The 5142-nt window shown below is 37.2% G+C and overlaps 1 protein-coding gene across 1 annotated transcript in view; it reads right to left on the reverse strand.

Moving 5' to 3' along the window:
• Positions 1 to 447: 447 nt before the first annotated feature.
• Positions 448 to 5142, reverse strand: part of LOC107572244 (macrophage mannose receptor 1-like) — a 5968-nt gene continuing 1273 nt past the window's right edge. The window contains exons 2-5 of the mRNA XM_016258671.1: positions 1714 to 2094; positions 1297 to 1635; positions 608 to 696; positions 448 to 528 (exon numbers count right to left, since the gene is read on the reverse strand). Coding sequence (XP_016114157.1) covers positions 448 to 528; positions 608 to 696; positions 1297 to 1635; positions 1714 to 2094 — 890 coding nt within the window. The remainder of the gene's footprint in view (positions 529 to 607; positions 697 to 1296; positions 1636 to 1713; positions 2095 to 5142) is intronic.

Consider the following 5142-nt stretch of genomic DNA (forward strand, 5'->3'; position numbering starts at 1 on the left):
CACGAGCATCTGCAAATTTCGCTGAGTTAAAATTTGGACTCACTGCAAATTTGTTTTACATGAAGACGTGTGCTCAATAGAATGCAAACTTTAAATCTGCAGAACTGAAGCATTGCATTAAACTAGAATAGATTGCATATTTTTACATATGACAAGTATTATATGCCAAGTTATGCTTTTTAAAGACGCTGCAGGATGTGACATAATATTACAACCATTGTAGCGTCCATAGAAATTTGCATGCTCAAAGTCTAGTGACCGCGGATTTATTCATATTTTTTTTTACTATCACTTTACTCCCCAGTGACGGTTATGTTTAGGGGTGGACCATCATGCTTATACTTTTTTCATGCGTCATGCTTAATTGTACGTTTCTGTATGAAATCACTACCTCGTAAAATATTTCGGTTTTCCCGTGAGATGCAGCATTTACTCCCTGTCATAATCTCAGACCCGTCCATCAGTCAGTGTCCTCCATTCCAGTTTGGTGTCGTATGCCATTCCCAGCTCCTCCAGTGTCTGCTGCAGCTGAAAAACAAAAACGTCTGTCACCAGCGAGATGCATAAGAACCTGAAAAAAAACGCTTTGTTAGCAAATGACGCTAACCTTTGCCAAGATGGCTGCTTTCAGTTGAAGGTCAGACACGTCCTGATGAGATTTCACTTGGATTTTCAAAATCTGCCTCTTCTTCCGCACTGAGTATAAACACACAAACACACCTACTTTTACAATGAGAACTGGTTAAAAGCTCAACCAGTTGTATTTGTTATGCTCAGCTGGTTGCATATTTTTCTTTCTCTCTACTCTGCTGTGACAACAGGCTAGGAACTCATCAGACATCAGTTAAACGAACATTATTTCTGCAATTCAACTTTTTACCTTTACATGCAGCTGCCTGATACATTCTGATAACTAATCTTTTCATTTTCTGTCCAGATATTTTCATTTTATGATGGTCCAGAATTGGAGACACAGCTGCAAAAAGTGATTTTCTTCCTCAGAATGTTAGTCTTGTTGTCCAGTGCAAATGCTTTATGCTTAAAAGAAAATGTCCGCCAGTGTGGTCAGAAAAATAAACTTGTTTTTTGAACCGTTGATCAGTTTGATCAGCTTCAATTAAAACACGACTTCTTATCTGAAGTCATTGCACATCTCCAGTAAATGTATCTTAATTAAATAAGCTTTACATATTTATACTGGAAAACAAGACAAAATAGAACTTTTTGTTCCCATTATAAAACACAAAACCATTGTAGGTGCCCAACAAAATATGCAAATACATCACATTTACACACAGGCAGAGCAGAAGAATGGCTTTTGAGCGCTACACGTCTGATCATCCCACAGTCTGCTATCTCGTAACCGTTGTGCCACACATTCTCCTGATTCATCTGGCTGATCAGGATCCCAGTTTCTGAATGAAGACGTGCTGTTATCGGACCAGATGTAATCGTCTTTGAATAGGCCGATGTATGCGAAATGTCCTGCAGGTATCAGCTGCTGGATCTGACGGTTCTCCTCCTCGTTCCTCACACTGACCAGCTCTGTGTGATGCTGTCTGCAGTAAGTCTGAGCGTCTCTCCAGGACTTCGGCTCATTAACGTAGACGTATTTCTGGTTATTATCTCCCTGACCTAGAAGATTAAAAAAGAATCAGAATGAAGACTTCTTCAAAGCCAGATATCTTCAGAAAGATCTTGCTGAATGCTCACCATCGTAGCACATGAAATATCTGATAGGAAAACAGTAGGTGTCGTATAAATGCCCATCGGTATACATCACTGCACAGTCTTCATACTCTATGACGACCTCTTCTTCTTTGGTTGCCCAGTTTCTGTATTCAGTTTCTCCTTCCTGGTAAAACTGTGGATCAGCCAGAGCCCAGCGCCACTGTTTACTGCCGCTTTTCTTCAGTCCAATCCAGGCGGACTCAGTGTACGTGAAGCTGTCAAGCCCAAGGAGCTCCTCCATGTCTGCCTGGTCCGACAGAGTCACCAGATCAATGTAATTCTCTCGACAATATTGTTGAGCCTCATCAAACGTCTTGGATTGATTCACGAAGTAGATGATTTTCTGAGATGAAGTATGTGAACCTTAAAAAGAAGAATTTTTAATGGGTTAAATGGAAAAATACACCTGCAAATTATTCTGTTTTAGTTTAAATGTGCATCTACTCACAAATGACGAACAGAACGAAAACGATTCTCGGCTCCATTACTAAATACGTTCACCTGAATACCTAAGAATGAAACAGCACGTTGTTCCATCAGACTCCATTAATGTGATTTTAAAATTGGGTGCCTATTGGAAACATTTTTTTTTTCTTCCATATTTTAGTAATTATGAAATATTAGCACTGTTATTTCCCTGTTCATTGATGTGAAGCTACTTTGAATCTGTATTATTTAAAGTGCTACAGAAATAAATGTGACTTGATTTGGATGAAATAAAGTCAAATAAAGAAATAATGCTAACATTAAATTAAAAATGGAATAGCACTGAATTAATACAAATATCTTACAATATTTCACTTCATTTTGGGATAAAATTATACAGGGAAATATTAAGTACTTATATAAATATAAATAAGAATCCATAATACAAACAATCTCCTACCTGTAATGTTAGCTATGGAAATCCTGCAGTCTTCTTAAGCCGTTTTTGCTCTTTGAGGTTCACTTTACACGACCTTTATCCCTCGGCTGGATCTACCGCTTTGGATTTCCTTTTTACTTGCAAAACCTCCCAGTTTGGATGGCATGGATTGATTTCCCCCCTGACATGTCTTGAAATATGAGGTGCTTTATTGAAAAAGTGCCAGAGAGCAAGGAAATGGTTTGAGGTCAAACAGACGATTTATAAACAAAACCTGACAGGCCAAAAAAATGACTACTACATGATTAACAAATAACGATCAGAAAATTTCAGCTGACTACCAAACGCAGTATAATTGGGGTATCTATTTCCACAGTGTGATAAGAGACAGAATTTTACTAATGGATGACTATTATTTTCACAAAAGTATTTGGGGACACAGACGGGAAATGTTACTGCAATACTATGAACTAGTGCACGTATTCATCCTAATTTACATGTGCATTTATGCATTTAGCAGATGCTTTTATCTGAAGCCATTACAGATAAGAAACATCACAAGCCATTTGCCCAAAATTTCCATAGTACTCAATGCTGGATTAAGTAAAAACTAGCCTAGTAAAGCTAGAGCAGATGCATGTTTCTGTGCTAGATAATTGGGGAAAACGCCATGCATGCATGAAAAAAAATGAAACTTTTGGAAAGTTTTTCCTTTGCATGCGGCTGCCTAATAAATTCTTAATTATTATTGTTATTTATTTATTTTATTTTGTTCATTTTCTGTCCAAATATTTTTGCTTTTTTAATGGAGACACAGTAAACATACTGCAAAATGTGGTTTCTTACTCTGTTTTTCATTTTTATTTTTTTTTATTTGTTCCCAGTACAAACATATCACACAAATCTTAAATCTAATAATGTATATGTTTATGCTTAAAACAAAATAAAATATCTGCCAGTGGGGTCATGAAAATCAATTTGTTTTGCTTTTCAAGTAAGCTTATTTTTCTGACCCAACTGTCAGAATGGGTGTTTGATTGCTTTTAAGCAAAAATCCACAATAATTGCATGCAAATGTAAAATGACAAGGTAGAGAGAACCACTAAAAAGAAAAAACTTGTGTAATGGGTGATTGTGATGATATAAATGGTCAATGATCAATGATCAAAGATTGTATCTGTATAATTACATAATGCATTTGAGTAAATATGTTCTCTTAAGAAGAAGGAGGGTCCCACTTTATATTAAGTGGCCCTAATACCTGTGTTATTACATAGTAACTAGATGTGTATATAGTATGTAACCACAGTGTAAGTACACTTTGGTACATAGTATCTACAGCTGTAATGTTTGTGTAACTACACACATGTAACAACCCTCCAAATGGTTTAAGTACAAATGTGTAACAGGAATTATATAACTACATTTTGTAACAACAACATGTATAAGAGTAATTGGAACAATTTGATCCAGGGGGTGGAGATGGGTAGGTTTAGGGGTGGAAATGGGATCCAGGGGGTGGAGATGGGTAGGTTTAGGGGTGGAAATGGGATCCAGGGGGTGGAGATGGGTAGGTTTAGGGGTGGAAATGGGATCCAGGGGGTGGATATGGGTAGGTTTAGGGATATGTAAAGTGGGAGGAGTTGGATCTCGAGTTGGTGGAGTTGGTGCACCACTGTAATACCAGTGCACTTACATGGTAACTCCTCAGGAACTGTCCACTTAATATAAAGTGTAACATTCTGGACACCAACCACAATTTATATGTGAAGCCTAACTTACTGGCCGCTGCTTTGTAACATCAGAGTAATTACATGATAAATCCATACAAATTGTTTACTTAATATAAAGTGTAACACTTCTTTACCAAAAAGTGCTGTTAGTCCTGTTACACATGTGTACTTTTATTACCAAAATGTGTTGTTACCAATGTCCTGTTACACATTTGTACTTACCAGGGGCATAGATTACGCGGGGGACGCGGGGGACGTGTTCCCCCCACTTTTAATATCACGTAAATTCGTCCCCCTCACTTTTTCGGGCAAGTGTGCTCGCATAGAGGTTTTCAAGAGCCGGTGTGAATAAATATAGATTTAAATTCAAAGAGACAGGATAGTCTGTGCATGATCTGATGTTTTATTCGGACCCAGAATAAGGCGAGATGAACATCCTGAGCGCTGAATGTTAATGCGTTTCATTCATACTCAAAGCCGGAGGTCGTATGAGGAAATTCCTAATATGGACAAAAGCGTCCAGCTATAGCTGTATGAAAACTGTTGTTTTCAGAAAAACAGAAACGTTTGGAAACATGAAGACATTAAACATACGACACATTCATAATAATAATAATAATTAAAAAAGGTTTCTTGAGCAGCAGATCAGCATATTAGAATGATTTCTGAAGATCATGTGACACTGAAGACTGGAGTAATGATGCTGAAAATACAGCTGCGCATCACAGCAATCATTTTAAAATATATTAAAATATATTATAAAATATTTCACAACATTACTGCTTTTGCTGTACTTTGGATCAAATAAATGCA

This window comes from Sinocyclocheilus grahami, unplaced genomic scaffold (genome assembly GCF_001515645.1).
Source record: "Sinocyclocheilus grahami isolate Dianchi unplaced genomic scaffold, SAMN03320097.WGS_v1.1 scaffold1723.1, whole genome shotgun sequence".
NCBI classification, from domain to species: domain Eukaryota; kingdom Metazoa; phylum Chordata; class Actinopteri; order Cypriniformes; family Cyprinidae; genus Sinocyclocheilus; species Sinocyclocheilus grahami.